Raw genomic sequence first — 24,118 nt, 5'->3', positions numbered from 1 at the left:
AAGATAATTCTCTTTCTATTTACTGTAGTTTTCATTTTGCATTCTACATACAGAAGACACCAGCAACCACATAAACATCAGAGGAGAAAGAAACTACCTGTAATTCCATAACTCCATAGCATTTAATAATGCAGCCTTATTTTATAATGATGCCAAGATGTTTTGTAGAGGTCACCCCCACTGGTCTTCAAACACTGTTACTATCAGCAAAGAGATGAAAGTGGTAGTGGTGGCTTATTCACTTTGAATGTGAGCTCCCAGAGGTAGAGATTTTTGTTTTATTCATTGCTAGGGCTTTGAATAGTGCCTGGCATAAAGCAGACTCTTAATGTCAAATTAATCCAATCTTTACAAATCCAGTGAACTGTATAGCCATTGTACCCCATCTACATTCTATAGAAAATCAAATTCACTGGAATGACAACAGTGCCAATAATCACTAATCAGAAGAATCAGAAGTAAGTAGTCCCTCCTTAGTTGCAGGGGATCCATTCCAAGACCCTGAATGAATGCCTGAAAACACAGATAGTACCAAACCCTACATAGACTATGTTTTTCCCAACATACATATCTCTGATTAGTTAAATTATATTTAATTTATAAATTAAGCACAGTAAGAGACTAACAACAATAACTAATAATAAAACAGAACAATTAAAACAATGTCCTATATAATAAAAGGGTAATATGCAAATAGACCAAACAGTGGAACAACCGGTTGCCATGACATGCACTGACCACCAGGGGGCAGACACTCAATGCAGGAGCTGCCCCCAGCCCATAGGCCCTGATCACCCAATCGGGGCCTGCCGGCCAACATCTCAGTTCTTTCCCCTGGCCAACAGGCTCCAATTGCCCGATGGGGAATGGGGAACCGGGGGTGGGTGGTAGCGGACGTGGGCGGTGCCAGGCCAAGGCCCCCGCCCCACCAGTTGCCCCACACACAGAGGGCAACCAGCATCGGGGGACAGGGCTGGCAAGCGGGCGGGAACAGCCAACCTCTTGGTCCCTCGCCCCCACCAGTAGGTTCTGATCACCTGATGGCTAACAGGGAACTGGGGGGAGGGTGTGGCAGGGGGGCAGGACCGGCTGCCAGCATCCAGGGAAGATGGCCCTGATCGCAGACCATGCCTAGGGACTGTACCTGTGCACGAATTTCATGCGCTGGGCCTCTAGTACTGTAATAAAAGTTACGTGAATGTGGTCTCTCTCAAAATATCTTATTGGACCATACTCACTCATCCTTCTTGTGATGATGGGAGATAATAAAATGCCTTATTGAGTTGAGAATTTCACCTTTTCACTTAAAGGAAGCACTTTATGGTTTCTCTTTGGAGTACCAGAATTGCTAGCATCACTCCTCTTACACTTAGGGGTCATTATTAAGTAAAATAAGGGTTACTTGAACACAAGCACTGCGATACCACAACAGTCAATCCAATAACCAGGGCTAAATAAGTGACTAAAAGGCAGGGAGCGTTTACAGTGTGGATATGCTGGACAAAAGGATGATTCATATCCCAGGTGAGACAAAGCTGGACAGCACAAGATTTCAGAACGGCATGCAACTTAAAATTTAAGAATTGTTTATTTCTGAAATTTTCCATTTAATATAGACCACAGTTGACTAAGGGTAACAAACTGTGGAAAGTGAATAAACAGGTAAGAGGGGGATTACTATAGTAATGGTAACAGTTAACACTTATTGGGTGCTTATTCTTTTCCTTCCATCATTCATCCAATCACTGAATAAATACTTATTGAGCATCTACTGTGCACAAGACATTTTTTGTTTATATTCTTACAGTTATATTTTTGCTATATTGAAGATGAGTATTCTGTTTTCAAATTCCATGTAAATAAATTTTAATATGCACTGTGAAGTATAAGTTGGGTAATTATGTTATACTAGAGGCCCGGTGCATGAAATTCGTGCACGGAGGGGGGGGGTGTCCCTCAGCCCAGCCTGCACCCTCTCCAATCTGGGACCCCTCGAGGGATGTCCGACTGCCTGTTTAGGCCCGATCCCAGATTGGGCCTAAACGGGCAGTCAGACATCCCTCTCACAATCCAGGACTGCTGGCTCCCAACTGCTCGCCTGCCTGCCTTCCTGATTGCCCCTAAATCGCTTCTGCCTGCCAGCCTGATCACCCCCTAACCACTCCCATGCCAGCCTGATTGATGTCTAACTGCTCCCCTGCCAGCCTGTTTTCCCCCAACTTCCCTCCTCTGCCGGCCTGGTCACCCCTAACTGCCATCCCCTGCAGGGTTGATTGCCTCCAACTGCCCTCCCTTGCAGGCCTGGTGCCTCTCAACTGCCCTCCCTTGCAGGCCTGGTGCCTCCCAACTGCCCTCCCCTGTTGGCCATCTTGTGGTGGCCATCTTGTGTCCACATGGGGGCAGGGAGCCAGCTGGTTTGCCCTGAAGGGTGTCCTGGATCAGGGTGGGGTTCCCTTGGGGCGTGGAGAGGCCTGGGCGAGGGGCCTGTGGTGGTTTGCAGGCCAGCCACGCCCCTGGCGACCCAAGCAGAGGCCCTGGTATCTGGAATTTATTTACCTTCTACAATTGAAACTTTGTAGCCTGGAGCAGAGCCAAGCCTCCTGCTTGATCCATGGCTGCCGCCATTTATGTTTGGATTTGTTTACCTTCTATAATTGAAACTTTGTTTCCTTGAGTGGAGGCCTGGGCCCCCCAGAGTGTGTGGAAAGCTTGGCTTCTTCTGTTGCCGGGGAAACCCAAGCCTCCCTTCTGGTAGCCATTTTGGCTGGGGTTAATTTGCATACTCACCCTGATTGGCTGGTGGGCATGGCTTGTATAGCAGAGTGATGGTTAATTTGCATATTACTCTTTTATTAGAGAGGATTATAAATAAAGATACTTAGAAATTTTACCTATAAAATAAATGCTATGGAAAATTTAAGACATGATATGATTAATTGTAGGACTACTTCAAAAGGAATAGTCAAGGAAGGCTCCTCTGAAAAGATGTCAATTTAAAAGATACCTAAATAGCCCTAGCCGGCTTGGCTCAGTGGATAGAGCGTCGGCCTGCGGACTGAAGGGTCCCAGGTTCGATTCCGGCCAAGGGCACATGCCTGGGTTGCAAGCTAGATCCCCAGTAGGGGGCATGCAGGAGGCAGCCGATCAATGATTCTCTCTCATCATTGATGTTTCTATCTCTCTCTCTCCCTCTTCCTTCCTCTCTGAAATCAATAAAGAAATATTTAAAAAAAAAAAAAAAGATACCTAAATAGCTGCAATGAACATAGGGGTGCATATATATCTTTGTTTATAAATGATTTAGAGTTTTTCAGGTATATACACTGGGGAGGGGTTGTTGGGTCATATGGTAGCTCCGATAGAGGACTGGATAAAGAAAATGTGGTAATATACACAATAGAATACTACTCAGCCATAAGAAAGGATGAAATAGCATCATTTACAACATGGATGGACCTTGAGAGCATTATGCTAAGTGAAATAAGTTAGACAGAAAAAGCTAAGAACCATATGATTTCACTCATATGTGGGATATAAAACTGAAACTTATGAACACAAACAGCAGTGTGGTGGTTTTTGGGGAGTGGGGGGAGGGGGTCTTAATATAAGATGACAGGAGAAGACTTGACTTTGGGTGATTTTATAACTTAGAAATCCACACATGAAACCTATATGTTCATGTTGATTAATGTCACCCCAATAAAACTTATTAAAAACAATAAATTAATTTTTAAAGAAAGGATACCTGAATGATTAAAAAAAAGAACCAGTTAGTGTAAACCAGAGAGGAACATTATAGCCAAAGGCAACAGCAAACAAAACAGTGAAACAAACCAACTCCACACATTAGAGGGGTAGAAAGGAGGCTAACATTGCAAATTATATTATGGCCACACACTGTGTTTTGATATATGTTTTCCTCCCTATAATCATATGATAGGCAGAATTATTATCCCCTATTTTATAGATAAGAAAAGTAAAGCCTAGAGAGATTAAGTACCTTACCCAAAGTCATAAGGTTAACAAGCAGAGGAGCCTTCCTATATTATTATCTGGGGCCTGGGTGATATGACACTATTTAAATAGGAAATCCCAAGAATGTTAATGACTTGATTGGTTTGGTTTTTATCACTCAAGAATATTTTCAAGCTTTCAACTAGGTCTACAATCATCTAGATTTTGAACCTAGTCTTCAATTCTTTTAACTAGTTAAATTCTTCTGAATGTAGGTAGGTTATCTATTAGTCTTAAAATGTTAATACTTGAGCTTATAAAATATTGTTTTGTTTACACAAGTGTTTGTGCAAGTCTGTTTTCATTTTGAAAAACCTCTAATAATTCTGTAAGTCTTAACATAAGGTTCTAAGAGGTGGGATACCAATGAGACATTAAAAAGTAAATATTTTATTAATTGGTATATGAGTAAATATAATAATTTGTTAAAAACAACAAAGCACTAAGTCCATTTGCAACTCTACTACACGCAAAGATAACTTTCACATGGTGCTGTTTACGTCAGAGAATGGTTTTAAATGTATTACAGAGTTTAAATGAATTACTGAATAAAGACATATGGTCAAATAACATAAATCAGCATTTCCCAAACTGTTCCTCAGAAGCAGTTCCAAGAGTTGTTTTGTGGGTAAAAGAAGAGTTCTGTGGTTAAGTAAGTGGTGGGAAATTCTGAGTTCAATACCCTTCATTCCACTGCTTCACTGTTACTGAAGTCTTCTGAGGGCCTCTAATATGCTAATGGGCACTGTAAGTTTCCAAAGGGAAATATGTATGAAATGTTACCCTTAGTTGGCCATAGAAGCTCTGGGACACACTTAACATAGCCTTTAAGTTCCCAAGGAAACGCTGATAGAGTTCCATATGTAAATTTGACATTTTATGTAATCTTTCAAAAGAAAGACTACAGCAAAAAACTATGAGTAGAGTTTTTCTAGTATCAGGAACCTTGAGAAGAATAAAATTATTATATTAAGCATCATGACATTAACTGCATAAACTAAGTACATAAAATAGTTCCGTAAGAAAGAATCTAGTATATACTAACCTGGTTTCTAATCTGGGAAGTAAGGTTTTCAATGTCTCCAGTAAAATGTTCAAGCCTTTGTTTGTAAATTTTGGATGCCTTTTTCAGGGCCATAGCTTTTTGCCGACTGGATTCTTTCATTGCTGCTGTCTCATGCTTATTCTTTTTCATTTGCAAGTTCCATTGGACTATCTTGGTCTCTAAGCTCTAAAAAAATATCAGCAACAATTAAACTTTTAGAACTCCAATGTTTATGTAAACATTGCAATAGTATGTAAATAATCTACCACATGAGATTATTGAAGGATTCATCACACGATTAATAAAAAACAAAACAGTGAAAATAGATGATTTCACCAGTGTTTATCTCTAACCAGTTATAGAATGCAAATTTAAAATATACAATCTACATAAAACAAATGCTACTCTCACTATGGATAACAATATTGCTGATTATAGCACAAACACTAACTTCCTTGAAACTGTTGTGATTAACTAGAACTTCACATCTAGACTATTACACATAGGACTAGTTATCTTGAATTTTTTTTAAAAAAACAATAGTTGAGCTAGAGACAACTCAAACAATAGGTATACAAAACTCAAAGGAATTAGTAGTTCACCAAAAATATGATCAAAATCAATAGATCATGAAGGGTATGGATGAGATAAACATACAGGTATTTACCAAACTTTAATTTAGTAGAATTAAGGGGCATGCCTTGACACTTAAAAGAGTTCATCAAAGACAATAAAAGTACTGCTTTACCCAATGAGTAGTAGTGGAAGTTATTATCCCAATACTGAATGAGGTTACATAAAGGAATGACTACTAGTTCTAAAGAGTGCGGGTAAAAAGATGTCAGAAGGCATGTTTCAGTCTACTGAGTTTGATGATGTTAAATAGCATGACTGTTTTCTTGACGTATCTCTTGATGACATAAGGAGAGAGGCTACTAGGCTGGGTTAATGATGAATATGATTTAGTGTGACTACTCTCATGTTTTTCCCCAAAAATTATTTTAAGAGTTTGTATGTAAAGTATTTGAGTACTAAGCATCTAAGAATTTTAAGACCTAAGATTTTAATGCTTTTACATTTTCAGAAAGTTGTGCAGTACTTCAAAGAATGTAAAATTATTACAGAATTTAAGTTTTAGTCTCAATGAGACAATCATTTTAATTTTTTAAAAAGCAAAGAAGTCACAGTAGAAAATGGGGCTTTACTACTTAACTCTACGACCAATTACTAACTGCTTTATAACTTCTACTAAAATTGAGATCTTAAATAAGATTTGAAGACTTTATTTCTTTGAAGAGTGACTAGGTAGATAGGAGAAGCAAAATATTCTTAAGCTGTCTTTAAAAATCTATCTTAAACTAAAAGCCCCAGGGAATGTTTTAATAAGTAGTTGGAGGGAAACAAGTAAGAGCAGTGCGGTATCTACTTAAGAGAAAGATCCCATAGGAAATACAGCTGTCATTCCTCTATGAGACCACAGGATGTCATCATCACACCATGAATAATTGCTATACTATTAACCCTTTAAAACACCAAAGGTGAAGCACATTTTCTTTTAATTAAGGTTCCAGTCAAAACTTTCTCACTAGATTTATCAAATCCTACACTTAAGCACTATTATGGAGTATAACGAAACTATCGAATTATTTTTAGTTTCAGAAAAAACTAACCCCTCACAGTCATTTGCCAAATGAATAGACACATATTTAAAATCAACTATTTGCCTTTTCACAATTCCAAAGAACTATTAACACTGCATATTATAAAGATAATTATTCTCTGTCTCTTCTAAAATATGAAAATATTCTAACTCTAATTGTTATAATAAAGATCTAGAAAAAAAATGAGTTCAAAGAATCTTTGGGGTAGTTCTCAGAGAATTATAATGTAATTTATATTTTTAAAAGGCTCAATATAATGAATTGAATAAACAATACTAAAAAAAACTGAGATTTATGTTGCCAGAGTTCATTTAGAGTTGTTACTCTAAAATAAGAACTTGTTAAACCTAAATCAAAGAACTGAATTCTGACATGCAATTACTTCTTAATGTCTTAAATTCCGAAAGTGTGTGTAAGACGGAATGCAGAAAAATCAGTAACCAAATGCAACTTCCTTTAATCATTTATAAACAGTTTAATTTTTAAAAAGTAAATTGAACTTCAAATATTAGACAGAAGGCTCTCATTGCAAAATCTTAGGAGTTGGCCTTATATTTTTTCCTCAAATTATCAGGAATATTAAAAGTAACTGTTAACTTTTAAAAATCACTTAATAGTTCATTTCTGAATTGAAGAAAATAATTTCAAAAACTTCCCCAACTGCTATTTCAGGACATAATTAAAAATTGTGTAAGTAAGGTAAATTATAGTAGATGATTACTTGAGATATTAAATCACATGTAGTCCCTTGTATTTACCATCATGAGCAATGCAGTAACAACTCTTAATTCATAGGCAGTGCCCCAAGACACTGATGAAGAGGACACAGGGCATCTATGGGGAAAGTGCTTAAAGCACATGTTGGGGGACAGAGGACAAAGTTTTACATCCCCTATAAGCCTGTTAATGTCCCTTTGATGGGCAAAAGCTCATTGAAGGAAAAAAAGAAACACACCAAGTGTCCTCTTGAAACATGTGCCACAGATTGCAGATGTCTGCTAAGATTCAGGAGTGCAAAAGCAAACTAATTTAACCCAGAAGTCCTCACACTCAGTAGGGGTTGTCTTTGTACACTTCTCTTCTGAAAGTGAGAACACTACTTAGTTTCCTTTGGCAAAAATAATGGCAGCAAATCCAGATAGCTAGTGTCACATCATAGCAACCTCAACTTCTTATAGCAAGTGACGGTGAGGATTCCTAAACAATATTTAAACCATCCAGTTTAAACCAAAAAAATGTCTCTTATTTATACTGCTAAAAAACTATATAACAAGGAGATTACTTGATTATCTAAACACCAAACCTAGGGTAACTGATTTTATTTTTTTTAAAATCTATTTTATTGATTCTACAGAGAGGAAGGGAGAGGGATAGAGTTAAAAACATTGATGAGAGAGAAATATCGATCAGCTGCCTCCTGCACACTCCCCACCGGGGATGTGCCTGTAACCGAGGTACATGTCCTTGATCGGAATCGAACCTGGGACCCTTCAGTCCTCAGGCCGATGCTCTATCCACTGAGCCAAACCGGTTAGGGCAGAGTAACTGATTTTAAAGTTATTACCATTAGTAAACACAAAAATAATAATATTGAATGCTTACTAAATATGTGTGAGAGTATGTATGTATGCATAGATGTGTGTCCCCCAAATAAAGACCAGAATACTATATACCAAAATATAATTGTTTCAGTTTTTGAGTTATTTTAATTTTTTTCTCTTTAATGTTACAAATGAATCACAATAAACATAAATTAACAAAGGATTTTTAAGTAATTCAAGCTCTACAACCCTTCCTAGAGTGGTACTAAAAAGAGGCAGCATTTTAATATGAAGGCAAGTCTTTAGGTAGCCCAGAGATCTTAAGATTCAGATATGCCTCAAATATACATTTTCCATAGCAACACTTAAGTTGAATTCTTTCAAAACCACCAAATTCCAGAATTAAGGAAAGGCTTTATAGTAGATCATTAATTTAATCACAAACTATAAAAATGGATGAATATTTATAACCTTTATGTATTCTCTTAATTTATCATTTTCTGCTTCCTTTTTATGTATTTGGAACTGTAGTCGTTCATGAACTACTTTAACTGATTGTGAAAAACGGCTGGCTTTCAAAGCATTTTCCTAAAACAGAGAAAAGAAATGTGTTATTTGATCTATTTCTCCACAACTTTACCTGTATTTAAACATGAACTAAAAAACTGATAAAAAGCAAAGTAACACTTTACATAAACCATATTACACACACCCCATTATATATGTATTTTATGTACAGCTATTAGCAATGTTTTCTCCTCCCTCCTTTTATTTAATTATCTCTTTTTAAAAATGTCCATATATGCTCCTATGTAAAATTATGGGTATATCTAAAATACTCTATAATACAAATTTATACAAAGTTCCTAACATATAGTAATTTAAGCCAAGTACCCCGACAAAACACCATAAAAATCTAACAGAAAAAAATTAAGATAGGCTATTTGCTATGTAAAATATCCAAATAATCTAAAAACCTTTTTGTGTCTATTTCTGAGGATATGAGAACCAGAATGGAAAGAAAGGAAAGGAGTTAATTTTAAGAAAATAAATGAATTAAGCTCAAAATCTGCTTACCTTTTCATTCTGAAACAAACCTAAAAGTTCTTGGATATAGGTCTCCTTTTCAAGTACCTTCTTCTTAAGATCCTTCAGCAAATATAATGTTAGAGTTAGTAATATCATAACTTAACATTAGCTAATTTTATAAAGCTGAGCAGCATATAAACAAAAATGTCAGGAGAATAGACACAAGTGTAAAAGACTTACAGTATTTTCACTTTCATTATCAGTTAGCTCCTCTAATATGCTGGATAAACTGTCACCTATCTGTGAAAAAAAGGTTATAATCAGTGGTCACAAATTACATTACTCCATATAAAAAACAGAAAGTGGAATAAGCATCAACTAAGAAATTAATATGAACAACTACAATGCACAGTACAGATTTTTAAAAATGTTAACATCAGAAGAATTTTTGCCTAAGTGTTCCAAATCATGTTTTGTCCACAATTCATGAAATTAATTAATTTACTAAATTAATCTCTAAATAATGTCTCAGAAAGTACAAGCCAATGACATAAAAATCACAAAAAATCTTGTATGCAGAGGAAGCTCACAGTGCTCTTAATAAATAGGTAAAAAGCATAAAAAAACTAATTTTACCAATAAGAATTATTTTTAATTATGGTAAATCATAACAGAATCCTATGTAGACATCTGAAATGAGAACAAAGAAGCATGTTTATTCATTTGAGTATTACATTCCTGTTTGAGAATGTGAAAAAGCTATGTATTCCTTGCACCCACAAGCACATATGCTTTGTAACTGTAATGCAAACTGTATACACAATTTCAGAGAGTTCATGGACTTTCATGAAACCCTCCCATATGCTCTATAAGGTCACACAGTGGAATTGCTTGGTACACGTTTTCATTTCTCTGGGTGTACACAATTTATAAATGAATGTTCACAGCAGCTTTATTCATGACAGCCAAAAAATAGAAGCAACCCAAATGGCCATCAACTGAGGAATGGGTAAATAAAAATGGTATATCATAAGCACTGATACATGCTCCAACATGGATGAAACTTGAAAACACTATTGGATGAAACTTGAAAACACTGTTAAATGAAAGAAGGCAGTTATGAAAAACCACATATTAAATGATTACATTTGTATGAAATATCCAGAATCAACAAATCCATAGAAACAGAAAGCAGATCATAGGCTCTGGAGGGCTGGGAGATGAACTTCTAAAGGGCACAAGTTTCTTTTTGTAGCGATGAGATGCTCTAAAATTGTGGTGATAGCTACACAATTCTGTGACTATACTAAAAGTCATTGAGTTGTATATTTTAAATGGGTGAATTGTATGGAATGTGACTGTTAACATCAAAAGAATACATGAATGTATAAATGTAATGTACACAGAGCTTAAATTCTATGAGTACTTTATTATAATTGGCTGAAATGAATTATAACATTATAACAAAGTTTTTGAGATAATGAAAATATATTTCTACAAAAATATGCTGCTCTCACATAGAACTATTTATGAAACATTAAAAGGGTTAGTTTAATGATTGCCATTTCAAACAAAAATTCAAAAATTCCATCTCAAATATACCAACATTTTAGTTTCTACAGTTTGAAAAATAATATAGCCTTCAAGTGACAAATATCACTTTTAAATTAGTGGTTAACATTCCTTACTTGTTGGTATTCAGTCTTTCTAAGAAGGTGTTCTAAAGCTTGTTTCACACGTTTAAACGTATCTAATTCTTTTGTTAATATTTCCTTCTGTTTAAAAGTCTTCTTCGTATTGCAGAAAGATTAGCCCGACAAAATATAAGAACCACATACATAGTTAAGACATAGTATTAAGACACTCTAAAATATATTACTGTTATCAAAGAATGCACTTTTTCTTAGTAATAAAATTCTTTTGTACACAGTAATAGTAAATACTGCCAAGTTTATTAAGAGTAATAGACTCTATTACATAGTACATTAAAGTAAACTGAAATCAAAATAAGAGCTTAAACTATAAAGTATTTTTGGCATTTATTTTGATAAAATTAATATTATACAATCTATTTTTTGTCCCTAACTCAAACTTTAGTGCACTGAAATTTTAGAGATATCTATTCCACAAAACATTATAGAAAAGAGATATATTTCATCTTTCAGAATATTTTGGTTTTAATTTTAACTCGTGAGAAAAGCTGACTCTCTAATTCAACTCCAGGTAAATCAAGCACCAAGGTAAACAGTTTCTGGCTTAGCCTCTTATCACGTGCATGCCTGAGACTATCTTTGAGAAGAATTATGGAATAAAGAACACTGGTAAGCCTGCATTTTTTTATGTCAAATACCAGTATATGAGCATAACTACTTTAAGATATGAGACCTCAGTTAGTGCAATCTGAATTATTATGCTAACTTTTCATTTTATTAGATGTTCACAAGCCAAGTACTCACATTTTCAAAAGTAATTTCTTCAATGGTGTCCTTACATGGTAAAAGTGATTCTACAGAATAGGTTGCCAACTCAGCTTCCTTAAATGTTGCTTCCAACTCAGACTTTTCATTTAGGATGCCCTGCTTTAGACTAATTAGATATGCACAAACAAAATTTAAGTTAAATCTGTCACATAAATGAGGTATATTTTTATGCATATATAACATAGCTTACCTAAATATTACAGTTTCATAAATTGTTCTGCAAAGTGTAACAGTAAAATATCACTGGAAATGTAATGAACTTTTCAATACTCCCATATTTTTTCTACATTTACTATAAACAGAAAGACAGCTTTTTAAATGATCTACACTAATAAAAGAGTAACATGCTAATTGACCGTACCTTTGTGACACCCACCAGCCAATCAGGAGTGAGTATGCAAATTAAACCAACAAAGATAGCGGGTTAATTTGCATACACAGGCGCCGAGTGGCTGGGGGCGGGGCGCTTGCATCATCGCCATGGCGATGACACAGGCGTTCCGTACCACCCCAGCCACTCCGGGCCTCTGGGCAGCGTGGGAAGGCAGAAAGGTGGCTCCGGTCAGAGCGCAGGTGGTGCCGGCAGCCAGGGGAAGGCAGGCCCATTCTTGCATGAACCTTCGTGCATCGGGCCTCTAGTAAGATATATAAAACATAAAAAGCACCAACAGCAGTGTTTTCACTGTACCATTTGATCATTAGTCAACACCCCTTTTCTGGTTTGTAAAACGATTTGTGGGAGTGTTTGCTTTTTTTATTCCCTTCCTTCTCCTTTATTTCAAACCCAAACTATTTCTCTTTCTTGACCTTATGCCCAAACCCTTTCTTGAAACTTACTACTCATCAAAAAAAAAAAAAAAAATTCCCAAGAATGAATAATCTAAACAAGTAGAAAACAAAAAACTAAAGCTCTCCATATACCTAAAAATCCTTTACATTTGGCTTTATAATAATTATCATTCAGGACAAAACTGATAGTATTTGCCTTCTTCATTATGTTTTACCTAAACACTACTGTGTATCACTCTAAATTTTTTTGGTGGGGAAGGTCACATTGTTATATTCTGAAATCAGGATGCTTTCTACAATCTTTGTCACTCAGGAGGAAGTCTTTAGCTGTCTATCCTGTACGTGCCTCATACTTATAGAATAAGTGTCTCATGCTTTGCCGAATATCCCAGAGATGGGTTGCGTCACTTTTTTAACCCCTAGGAAGGAAGGGTCATGGAAAAGGGCTGAGGGAGCCGGTTAACTATGAATCTAGGAATGTTTAGCAACATTCCAGAAGCAAGATTCCAATGTAGGCTTGCTGTATATTGTAATTAAGAGTCCAGCAGCAAGAAATTTTATTTCAGTTAGAGATGCTCCTAAAAATTGCCGTTATCACCAATAATCTTAATAGCAAGGACAACTCTTGAGTCAAAAAGTGACCTAGAAGAGTTGGACCTAAGTATAGAGAAATTTTGAGAATACCTTAACTCGTTTATTATACGTAAATTTATTTTTATGTAAGCACAGTTATTTGGAATAAAAACCTATGTATAATTAAGGAGCTTTTTCAATATTTATAGATAAAATCCCAAGTCTTTCTTTAATTGGCAGCTTTTCTCTTTCTTTATGGAACACATAATGGCTCATCAGTATTTGATGGCATCTTAGAGACTATGTCAAAAAGTAGATTGTGTTCTTAAAGCACCACTGGCTTAAAGTGATGGGCCTAAGAACATGCTGGCTATGAATGACAATTGTCCATTATTAAAAACCATGGGCAGAAAGTCAAGAATGATTATTATATGACTGGATATTTTCATTTATAACAAGCTAAACTAGATGCTGGACCATGCCATCCATACTAACAATATTGGTATTTTAAGGTTGTCATTTTGGGGAGCAATAAGTCATATAAATAATGAGTATATGCCTCATTCTAAAAAAGCAAAATATGGCAGGTATTTGTTGAATAACAATATAGCAAGTGACAGCGAATTGGTGCTCATGAACTACATTTCCAATATTTCAGAATTTATATCTTCACTTACCTTAGTTAAAACACTTTATACCTTATAAATTCTTAATAAGTAAGGTTTTCGTTTTTAATTTTATTCACTGAGATTCCAAAAAACTAGCCAAATTCTGCTAAATGAGTATATTGTAATAAGATTAAATAAATATGTTAACTACTAGATTTGAAGAAGATAGTCTAGAAATAATGCTGTGTTTGATTCAAATAATTTACAATATAGGCAAAACATGAAACCCTGAAATCAGAAAATTAGATATCCCCTATTGTTGAGAATACCAGCTGAGATGATTTTCACTGATGTGCTGTGGTAAATGTTCTTTCTCTGGTCTACTTTTAAAATGGGAAATCAGTTCTGAATGACTTCCATCATTTGCAGGCTTCTCCATAAATTCGGTCAATGAATTTATAGGTGGCTTCCACAACAACTTCTCCACATAAGCTGAAAGTTAGGAAATAATTTAGTTATTAAGCTTATCATTTCATTAGATTCTTTTTATGTCATTACCCTAAAATAAAAATCTAAAGATGTGTAAAAAAAATATTTCACAGACAAAATTCAACAAATAGGGATTTTAACTGCTACTAATTGTGATACTAATTCAAAATAGTATCAAGATTGCACAGCACAACCATTCAACAATTGTCAATATCCATACACAGTTTCCAAAAGGCTATATGATCACAGAATGTAGAAACTTTTAATTAATTTACTTCTTGAAGTATTATAATATCTTAATCCAGTCGGACTAGAAAACAGATATAAAAAACATGGGTTACATACCACACAGTTTACCACACATTAATGAAACTCTAAAAAAATATCTTTAGAGCATATTTATATTTATAAAAAAAAATCACCATGGGTTAACGATAGTGCTGTATCATTAGATCCATCCAATAAGAAATGTATGTTATTTATGCCTAGAACAGTAAAATTAACATACTTTTGAAAGTATTTGACAATAATAGCTACAAAAAAAGGTAAGTCATTCCTTTGAAAGTAGACCTTTCAAAATTAAATTCATTTACTCCTATTTCCAAGCTCAATCTAGGATAGTCTTTGGTGATAATGATTAGAGAGTTGTCATTACTTCTAAATTTTACTAATCTAATTGTTTCACCCAAACTTGGAGATATCATTTTATAATGTGAATATTTATTAATTCCTTTAAAATTGTTCCAATTTAAGTAATGTGTTAGTATTTCAGCAATCATTAAGGCTGTGTTTTCACAACTCTAATGTATAGTAATATATATATATATATATATATATATATATATATATATATATATACACACACATGTGTGTGTGTGTGTGTGTGTGTGTGTGAAGATTATATATCAGAGAGGCAAATATTTAGGATATAGACCAATGAAAAACATGATCATATTTTGGAAATACCAGAAATGCATGTCCAAATTGAAGTGCTGAATAAACCTATGGATAGTCTAAGATGATCTACTTGAATGCTGCAAACATGCAACATCCATTATTAGGGAGTAACAATATTTGAGCTATCTATAGTTTAGAAGAATTAAAAATATACACATATACAAAATTAAATAAACCAATTTAAGGATGAAGAAGAGTATGCTCTGGATAAGTCACTGCAATAAAGAGAATTTTATCATCTACTGCTTTGTTCAGATGCAATAGTTACTCCACTCAGAGAGGAACTATACATTTCAGTCATTAATTTAAATATTTGCTTCTCTGTACACTAGAATATCAAGAAAGAATGTCTTATTTATATTTGAATCCTCAGCACCAATAAGCCTTGTACAAGTTAAGCAATAATTGAAGGAGAGGACTCAAGGCTTAAAGCAATTAATGAATAGGATGAATAAAGACTTTTTACTTATTCACCCTTTGATTCATCTTTTGGGGGAATCATTAAAAAATGGTTCCTATATTTGAAATAAAATTTTTTAAATCAATGTGAGGGGTTAGGGATCTTCAATTTGTAGGAAATATTTTATGAGGTAAGATTCAGTTTGGTATCAGTACTAGGTGTACCAGTTAATAATGGTGGATTTTGTAATCAAAGAAAACATGATAATTTCAAGAGAAACATCAAAAATGCTTTATTCAAAGTAATGTCCACTGCTAGCTACACATTTTCCCCATCTTTCAGGTAATTTGTGAATACCATCCCAATAGAACTTTTCTTGTTTTGAGGCAAACCATTCAGAGACCCAATTTTCCACTTCTTCATACGTTTTGAAGTGCTGCTCAGAAAGTGCGTGTGCCATGGATCGGAACAAGTGGTATTCTAAAGGAGCAAGGTCTGGTGAATACAGTGGGTTAATACATCCCAGGCAAGATCTTTTAACGTGTCTTTAACTGGCTTTGAAGTGTGTAATGGTACGTCATCATGAAGCAAAATTACTTTGCCGTGTCTTCTGGCACATTCTGGTCGTTTCACAATCAAAGCGTGGTTCAAATTGATTATTTATTGTCAGTAGCAATCAGTACTAATGGTTTCACCTGGTTTTAAAAGCTCATAATACACCACACCTCCCTGATCCCACCAAACGCAGAGCACTGTCTTCTTTCTGAAGCGATTTGGCCTTGCAGTCGATGTTGATGGTTGACCTGGATCAACCCATGATTTTGTGCGTTTGGGATTCTCAAAATAAATCCACTTTTCATCCCCAGTCACAATTCGATGCAAAAAAACACTTGCTTTTGTGCCACTGCAGCAACATTTTACTGATGACTTTTCGGTTTTCCATTTGTCTTTCATTCAGTTGATGTGGCACCCATTTTCCTTCCTTAAAAATCTTTCCCATTGCTTGTAAATAATCAGAAATTGTTTACTGAGCAACGTTTTATCTTTTTGCAAGTTGTTTTTGAGTTTGACATGCATCTTCATCCAATAATGCTTGTAATTGTTGGTCTTCAAACTTTTTCGGTTGACCTGGACGTTCTTTGTCTTTCACATAGAAATCATCACTTTTAAAGCATTTAAACCAGCGTTTGCAAGTATATTGAGATGGAGCATGTTCACCATAAGCTTCCCGAAGTATATGACAACTTTTAGCAGCACTTTTCTTCAAAATACAGTAATGAATTAAAACTTCCCGCAAATGCTCTTTTTTATGGCACAAAATTCATTTTTAAGCATAAAAATACCTATGTTAACACCATCAGCAAATTTGACACATGAAGTTTTGAAGCTCGCTGTCAATACACAAAATAGCATACATATCAAATCGTATATATATCCACATATGTGTAACTCCATCTTATGAAAAAAAATCCACATTATTAACTGGTACACCTAGTATTTTTAATGAGTTCTTACATGGTTTTGTTGGCTACTGACAGCTACTTACACAATTTTTCTAAAAGTTTTATCACAAGATAAAATCATACAACATTTTTCTGCTTTATCACCTATAAAAGTAATTGTGTCTTATTTTAAAGGGTAAACAAATAAAATTAAAACATTGTAAAAATAGGGATTTTAGAATGACTTTTAGCCCAACATTAAAATGGTTATCTTCATTACTGATTCCTCAAAACATGAAAAATATAAATCAAATCTCAGATATTTCCACTGAAATCATCAACAATCACAGTCTTACAATCTAGAAGTATTTTCCAGGATAAAAATTGTTCAGAGGTTCCAAGGCACTCCACTATTTTTGTGTTGTGACAATACTATAACCAAAAACATATGTGTGCTGAACAACAATGTAGTAATTTTCTTTAGCATAAAAAGTCCTATCTTCATTAAAAATGCTATCATCATAGTGGCCCAAATATATTCTTGTATGGAAAAGCAGATGTTTCAAAAGAAAATGTAGAATATACTGCCAATTATGTAGAATATACTGCCAATTGACAAATGTATAAAGAATACTTTTGAACAACTTGTGGTGAAACAAAGACACATATTCTGCACATATACTTAATGATCAAATCCCTAAAGATTAGTAATTTTAAAATATTTTTCATGTTTAAAGAATTAAATTTCCTATACAGAAATGACTTTACCAGTCCTCTACCAAAAAGGCATGTTCTTAAAGCTTTTTCCAGGAGTGGTCATGGGTTTATGCTGATCCAGCTACACTCACTAAACTATGTTCCATTTTGGCCAGTAACAAACATTTGAGGGATGGCTGTTCAGGGACTGTGATGCTGGCCATGGTCAGAAAAAAGCAAGATCACAGTCCATGAGACCTTCCTTAGCACCTAAATTGTTCTAACTAAACTAACCATCTGCAGACAAATATGCATTTAAAACTAATCTCTCTGGTGAAAAAAGCGTATTAATCTTGCAGATTTTTTTTTTTTTTTTTTTGCCAAACATTAATTCTTGGAAATTTAGCTCCCATTGGCTTCAAACAAAGGCACACAAAGCTTCTACAGAAAATTCACTATGAAATATTCAACAAGGAACACAAAATAGATACAAGAAAGCTTCTCCTTTCTCTCACTATTCCAGACACTAGTCAAAAGTTTACTAGAGAATTGTAGGGCTTTTTAGACTCTATAATGAAAAAAAAAAATGTATAAGAAATTTGAAAATAGGCAAAGAGTAAAAAATAACCCAAAGTAGAAAATTGATCTTATGAGTAAAGGCTACTATAAATAGAAAAAAACATTTTCTGATACAGAGAATTTAACTTAGATACATTCATGCACCACTTAATGATGGGGATACATTCTGAGAAATGTGTTAGGTAATTTTATTGTTGTGTGATCATAGAGTGCACTTACACAAACCTAGATGGTATAACCTACTACACATCTAGACTATATGGTATAGCCCATTGCTCTTAGGCTACAAACCTGTACAGCATGTTACTGTACAAAACAACATGAGATTATGCCAGACACAAGAGAACTGATATAATCAAGAAACATGGTAAATAGATGTATGAGGCTGCTGCCGGCATAACATGGCATACTGTTTTACAGCAAATTTTTTTATAAGTAGAAAGAGTACACTCTAAAATAACAATAAAAGTTATAGTACAGTGAATATATAAATTAGTAACATCGTCGTTTATTATCACATATTATGTACTGTGCAACATTGTATGTGCTATACTTTTATGTAAATGACAGCACAGCAGGTTTGTTTCACCAGCATCATCACAAACACGTAATGTGTTGTGCTCCAACATTAGGATGGCTATAACATCACTAGATGACAGAAAATTTTCAGCTCCATTATAATCTTACTAGGGGCCCAGTGCACGAAATTCATGCACTGGGGAGAGGGCCTAAGCCGCAGTCTGGCCTCCCTTTGCGGGAGGCTACCGGGCTGATCAGGAGAAGGCGCCAGCCCCATCATCCCACCAGCCACTGCCAGCCACCGCAGCCAGCCACCAAGGTATTTTTATCAACACAGACTCCAATCCATTCACCATGAAAAAATGACAACTTTCTTTAGGCATTTTCAAGATGTGTCTTTCATAGGATATGACATTTCTTTCTTTTTTTTTTTTTTTATCCTCACCTGAGGATATGCTTCCATTGATTTTTTTCCCCCCTTCCCTCTAATCTCAGGCTCAGCCCCCGCCCCTCCGATCACAGGCTTGGCCCCTGCTCGAGGCTTTAGGCTTGAGCAGGGGGCCCCGCCCCTCCGATCCCTGGCTCGGCCGAGGCTTTAGACGTGAGCAGGGGGCCCCTGCCCCTCCAATGGCCGGCTCGGAGTGACCTGGGTGCCGAGGATGTTCCCGGGACCCAAGTACATATGCAAATTAACCGCCATCTTTGTTGGGTTAATTTGCATACTCACTCTGATTGGCTGTGGGTGTAGCAGAGGTATGGTCAATTTACATGTTTGTCTATTATTAGGTAAGATGGGACCAACATTGTATCTGGGGTCCAATGTTGACTGAAATTTCATTATGTCGAACATGACTGTAAATAATTACCTAACTCCTCTGTCCAATAAATAAAGGAATCTATATATATAAAAAGCCAGCGACCAGAACCACCCATCGCTATGACGCCCACTGCTGGCCCAATTGGGGGATGGGGCCAGCCGGCCAACCTCCCATGGCCCCTCCCCCCAGCTGGCCCTGCCCCTGCTGGGCCCCCACCACCCCGATTGGCCCGTGGCCCTTCCTTCAAGCCATCTCCACCCCCAATCACCCCCCCACTCCGATCAGGGGCAGGGCCAGCCAACCTCCCGTTGTCTCCTCCTCCCAACAGGCCCAGCCCCAATCAGGGCAGATTGGGGCTGGGCCAGCCAGATCCCACCCATGCACGAATTCGTGCACTGGGTCTCTAGTTTAAATATAAAAGGGTTGCAGACTTGATAATATAGGGAAAAAGTTGACATCAAGAGAGACTGATTTGTAAATACTGAATTATTACTTCAAGGCCCGTCCCTCCTCCTTCCCAAAATATCTCTGATTGCTCCAAACCACCAAGAATCCTAAACATCTAATAGTATTTCAGAATCATTCAGTTTAGAATTTAATTACTCCATAAATGCTCATATTATTGTTTTCTTTTAACTTGCTACTAAATCTGTAGGAACAAATGTCATATCCATTACCTTCTGCCCTAAAAAATTACCTAACACACTGAAGGACATAGGTTAGGATCTAATATATGTTAGGGTGACCAAAAAATTTAGTACTCCAATGGGAACACTTTTGAAAAGAAAGGAGCCCCATATAAAACCCAATTATCTGGTAGAATACTGGCCCAAAGTTGTTCAGGACATTGTCTAATACCAAGTAAAGTCAGCATCCTTTACCAGATAAACAGAAAGCATTTTCCATTTCTTCAACACGAGGACAACTTCTGTCATTTATTAATGGAGCACTGACTGACCTTATACACATCATCTCACAAAAATCCTAATCAGGTAGCTATTAATTTCTAAAAGCTACAGATGAAAAAAAAATGTTTTAGGAAAGTTAAATAGCTTGCCCAAGATACAAATAAGGAAGTGATAGAACTTGGCTTTCAACCAAAGCCATAAGATACTAAAATATTAATAAATGTAAGAATCTACACAGCAGAAAATAACATACAAACTTGCCTTAATCCAGTCAGGTTTTAACAACACTAGTATTATAAATTCTGTTTATATTAAAAAATAAAATATGTTCTGTACAATAAGATTGGGCTCCTTGAAGGCAGAGAATACAATCTAAAGAGTGTGCAGACAGTGAGCAGACCACTAAACTCCAGTGTGCTAAAGGCTGTGACAGGGAACTCATGGGATACCATAAAAACATGGAGGAGGATACCTAACACCAACTGGCAGGTTCTGGGAAACTTCCCAGAGGAGGGGGAACCCAGTTGAGTCCTGCAAACCAGTTTGAGGTTGGCAAAACAGAACAGCAAAAGTCATTCCAGGTAGAGGGTAAAGTACCAACAAAAGCAAGGAATCATGAGGGAACATGAATTGCAAGGGCAAGTGGCAAAAGATGAGACTGGACACACTGAGATCAGTAACTGCATGCCAAACTCAAGAGCTTGAATTTTTTCCTGAAGGTTAAAACAAACTATCAAATAATTTTAAACAGGGAATGACAGAAGTGCATCTTTAAAAGACAAATCCAGTGGTATTTTGGAGAATGGAATTGGGCATATGAAAGGGAGGAGAACAGAAGCAGTGAAACTGGTTATTAGAGTCTCAGAGAGATGAAATTTCAACATTCTTTCTCTATAAAAGTTTTTGAATAAATCAAAAGTTGTTTCCACTGGTGATAAAAACATGAAGAACAGCAAAGGGATTAGAATTAGAATGCCAGAAAAGCAAGAGATCAGTACAGAAAGAAGTGATCAAATGTAACACCTCATTTACCCATAACTATCTGAATCAATTGCTCCACGTTTCAGAAAATGATAGCTTATCCCTTTAAGTACCAAAATTAACTTAGACCAGACTGAAGAAAATCTTTTAAAAGTATTATTTCTTCCTTTTCAAACGGAGTACAGGACAGAATGTAATTTAACCATTCCTTGATGACCCAGATGCAGCATACTAGTTTTAAAATGAAAGCATATTGAGCAAGATTCATCAGTTTTTTGTCCTTGTGAGCCACCTGACATGGGCAATCCTTAGCTACAATGTGCCTTGGTTTTTTTCTTCTATAAAATGAGACTAACCTTTGCCAGCCAAAGCTGTGGTGAGGTTCGAACAAAATGAAGTTGAAGCACTTGCAGGCGAGGGTTTTTTTGTTTGTTTTATTTAGGATCTCTTTGGCTCATTCAGTTGGGGCTGCTTTCCCACCCAGTCTTCCCTTTAAATGTTTTCTTTTTTTTTTTTTTTTAATATAATCATCCCGAGTCAATCAATAACCATTCCTGAAATTACTTGCAGGCCTGAATCATCTGTATAGAACCAACTCTATCTTTAAAACAATTTTTGAAACCTATTCTTTGCAGAACTATTACAAATCATCTTCAACGTAGTCATAAACTGACTACTACTAAACCAGAGCCCAGGGGAAAACAATTATTGACTTCCAAAAGAATTGTGCCCAGATGTTATGTCAACCTCATTGCTATACCCAGATTTCTGGGTTTCATCATTTGTACAGACCAAGCACAATGATTAATAATAATACAAACAAAGCCATTTTCTCATACCTTTGGGTGTTTGGGATACAAAACCACATTATTAATACACTTCAATTGCAAAATCAAAGGAAAGAGAGAAAAAAAATGGACACCTAGATGTTAAAGAATTACAAACATGACCATGGCATTTTTATTGCAAGCAGAAGGGAACCAAACTAATTTTAAAAGCAAACAGGCTCTCTTGCGGTTTGTTCCTTTTACTACAATGAACCCAGTGGTGCTTAAAACTACTCCAAGTACTTCATTCAAAACCACCTGACACCTTACTATGCATGAGGCTATAGGGAAACTTTGTCTCCTCAACAGACTTGATTCCCAGCACCAGCCACCTCTGGTTGCTCAGTCAACAAGCAGCACCACTTACTAACCACCTGCACTCAAAACCTGGCACTGGTTTGATCTCTTGTATTACCACCACCCCAAAGTGGCTGCTGTCCTCGTTCGACAGAGGAGGAAACTGAAGCAGGGACCGTTAAACGACCTGCCCAAGGCCACACACCTGAAGGGGTTTCCTAGAGCCTGGAGCATAGGACCCTGGAGAAGGAATTACTTCCCGAGGCTTCCAGGAGTATTTCTCACGCACAGAGCCCAGGCCTACTATGCACGCTTCGTTCTGACGGCCGCTCCGCGGTCCCAGGGGCCACACCCTTCCTAGGACCACAAGCCTCCCGCCCTTCTCCCAGCAGAGGCAGCCAGTCTCGGGGAGCGGAGGGCGTGGGCCCAGGGGGCTGAGGTCTAGCCCTGGGTGATCGCGAGGGCCTTCCACTTCCGGGAACCACCACTGACCTTGGCCCCTAGGCCCCAGTCCCCCAGACCCCTTGACCCCCCCGCCCGAGCAATCGCCCACCCGCCTTGCAAACTCAAGCTTCCCTCCCCGACAAGCGCGCCTACGCCCCCACCGCTGCGTCAGCACGTCGCCGTGACGTCAGCCCGCCGCCCCGCTTGGGAAAGGGGTCCCAGAGGGCGGCTCCGCGAATGTTGGGGAAACCCGGCCAGAGTACCTGTGCTCTCCAGCCCCGGGTCGACTGGGAGGGGGCAGGTCGCAGGGGGCAGTGCAGCAGGTGAACGCTAGGAAGGAAGGCAAGGGACCTGAGCGGAAGCAGGCGAGCTCCTAGAACCGCAGGCGGTGGAACTGTGCCCGGTAAGGCTCAGAGGGACCAAAGCCCAGCTAGTAACCAGCCTGTGGCGTCTCTGGCAACCGCCGCCCCGCCCCGCCCCTTCCGTCGGGCCCGCTGCCGGCGCAGCCCATTGGCCGGGCTCAGGAAAAGAGGCGCCGGCGCCTGTTGCTATTGGCAGGAGTGAGGGGCGGGGCCGGGGAGCGGCTCTTTGTCTCTTTGTTGCTTCTCAGCTTCAACGCTCCGCTTCTCTCCCCCCGCCCCCCGCACCCCCTTCCCCAGTCTTTTGTTTTATGGAAGGAGTTCAGGTAAGACTTTCAATAACAATAATTTGTTATTGAAAGTCTTACCTGAACTCAACCAGAATGGGAAATAAGGCTGACAGATTCCGAATTTTCTGCTTGGCCTGGAAGTGCCCTACTTTTGCTTGTTAAAGGGAAGATTTGGAAAAGCCAAAGCAACCACCACTGGAAGACATCTCATTTTAAATACGTGGAATTGTTAACTGAGACAAAGAGCCACTCTTTGGGCCTCTGTTTTCTTCAGTTAAATGAGAAAACACGTTATGTACATTCCCAGGACGCCTTCCCGTCTCAAATTCTATCTGTGCTACAGTCAGCTGCTATGGTTTATAAACACCAGAA

The 24,118-nt window shown here is 37.1% G+C and overlaps 1 protein-coding gene across 5 annotated transcripts in view; it reads right to left on the bottom strand.

Moving 5' to 3' along the window:
- ODF2L (outer dense fiber of sperm tails 2 like) overlaps positions 1 to 23,726 on the bottom strand; it is a 40,985-nt gene extending 17,259 nt beyond the window's left edge. For 3 of the 5 annotated variants that reach the window (XM_079776269.1, XM_079776272.1, XM_079776273.1), the window contains exons 1-8: positions 23,361 to 23,726; positions 14,070 to 14,232; positions 11,747 to 11,876; positions 10,979 to 11,080; positions 9,531 to 9,590; positions 9,339 to 9,410; positions 8,733 to 8,849; positions 5,060 to 5,245 (exon numbers count right to left, since the gene is read on the bottom strand). In XM_079776269.1, coding sequence (XP_079632395.1) covers positions 5,060 to 5,245; positions 8,733 to 8,849; positions 9,339 to 9,410; positions 9,531 to 9,590; positions 10,979 to 11,080; positions 11,747 to 11,876; positions 14,070 to 14,179 — 777 coding nt within the window. In that variant the 5' untranslated portion in view covers positions 14,180 to 14,232; positions 23,361 to 23,726. The remainder of the gene's footprint in view (positions 1 to 5,059; positions 5,246 to 8,732; positions 8,850 to 9,338; positions 9,411 to 9,530; positions 9,591 to 10,978; positions 11,081 to 11,746; positions 11,877 to 14,069; positions 14,233 to 23,360) is intronic. The other 2 variants (XM_079776270.1, XM_079776271.1) reach the window with 2 other exon arrangements.
- Positions 23,727 to 24,118: the final 392 nt, after the last annotated feature.

Source organism: Cnephaeus nilssonii, assembly GCF_951640355.1.
Source record: "Cnephaeus nilssonii genome assembly, chromosome: 7".
NCBI classification, from domain to species: Eukaryota; Metazoa; Chordata; class Mammalia; order Chiroptera; family Vespertilionidae; genus Cnephaeus; species Cnephaeus nilssonii.
The sequence above is the reverse complement of the archived record's forward strand: the minus strand, read 5'-3'. Positions and strand labels throughout refer to the sequence as shown.